General features: G+C 45.5%; 1 protein-coding gene across 1 annotated transcript; it reads left to right on the top strand.

Annotated features, from left to right (window-relative positions):
* The first annotated feature begins 253 nt into the window (after window positions 1–253).
* On the top strand, window positions 254–1207 carry LOC132028070 (olfactory receptor 2T27). The gene has a single exon (XM_059416722.1). It carries the CDS (start codon window positions 254–256, stop codon window positions 1205–1207), a length of 954 nt encoding a protein of 317 aa, XP_059272705.1.
* The last annotated feature ends 220 nt before the right edge of the window (window positions 1208–1427 follow it).

Raw genomic sequence — 1427 nt, 5'->3', positions numbered from 1 at the left:
TAAGCTGATATTTTTGAGATTCATGGATGAGGTGGGTCTTCCTTAGGACCCAAATGTAAAGACTACTTTCTCAAAGCAACCTATAACCCCAGGAAACATTGGATAAAGAGGTAAATTACATGGTGAGATGTGACTGATTTGTCTTGATTTTGTCCATGGCTGCATCAGAATGTTTTAAACAAACCAACTATTTATCTTCTGTGTCCAACTTCCCCTCTCATACCCATGTCTTTTTAGTGTGACCTACAGAGATATGGAGTGGGGCAATTATTCCATGTATGCTGACTTTATTCTCCTGGGCTTATTCAGCAATACCCGTTTTCCCTTGCTTCTCTTTGCCCTCATCCTTTTGGTCTTTGTCATCTCCATATCCAGCAACACCATCATGATCATTCTCATCCAGATGAACTCCCGCCTCCACACCCCCATGTACTACTTGCTCAGCCAGCTCTCCTTCATGGATATCCTGTACATTTCTACCATTGTGCCAAAGATGCTGGTTGGCCAGATGATGGGCCAGAGGGCCATATCCTTTGCAGGATGCACTGCCCAGCACTTCCTTTACTTGACCTTGGCAGGGGCTCAGTTTTTCCTCCTAGGACTGATGTCTTATGACTGCTATGTAGCCATCTGCAGCCCATTGCGCTATCCTGTCCTCATGAGCCGAAAGGTCTGCTTGTTGATTGTGGTGGCAGCCTGGCTGGGAGGGTCCATAGATGGCTTTCTGCTCACTCCAGTGACAATGCAGTTCCCTTTCTGTGCCTCTCGAGAAATCAACCACTTCTTCTGTGAGGTCCCTGCCCTTCTGAAGCTCTCCTGTACTGACACATCAACCTATGAGACAGCCATGTATGTCTGCTGCATCATGATGCTCCTCATCCCTTTCTCTGTCATCTCAGCCTCTTATACAAGTATTCTCATCACTGTTTATAGGATGAGTGGAGCAGAGGGAAGGCGAAAGGCAGTGGCCACTTGCTCTTCACACATGGTGGTGGTCAGCCTCTTCTATGGTGCCGCCATGTACACCTATGTGCTGCCTCATTCTTACCATACCCCTGAGAAGGACAAAGCTGTGTCTGCCTTCTATACCATGCTCACTCCCTTGCTCAACCCACTCATCTATAGCCTCAGGAACAAAGATGTTACAGGAGCTCTAAAGAAAGCTCTGGGCAGGTGTTTGTCCTCAGGAACTGTATCCACCTTTTAAAGAAATTGCATTTGACTCTTTATATTTGAAGAAAAGAATACAAAACTTTATCATTGCCTTTGGATTTGCTTATTGGAAACATAATAAGTCATTCACATGCCAGGAAGCAAAGGTGGGAATATTCTTGGGATTTGGAAAGCAGACTGTGGGATTTTGAGAACTTGGTCATTTTCGAGAAGTATAAGGGTTCTGAAAAGTGGATGGGTTGAGATGGAGTGGG

The sequence above is a fragment of the Mustela nigripes genome, chromosome 12 (assembly GCF_022355385.1).
Source record: "Mustela nigripes isolate SB6536 chromosome 12, MUSNIG.SB6536, whole genome shotgun sequence".
Classification (NCBI taxonomy): Eukaryota; Metazoa; Chordata; class Mammalia; order Carnivora; family Mustelidae; genus Mustela; species Mustela nigripes.
Note: the sequence above shows the minus strand (reverse complement) of the source record. Positions and strands in the feature narration are given on the sequence as shown.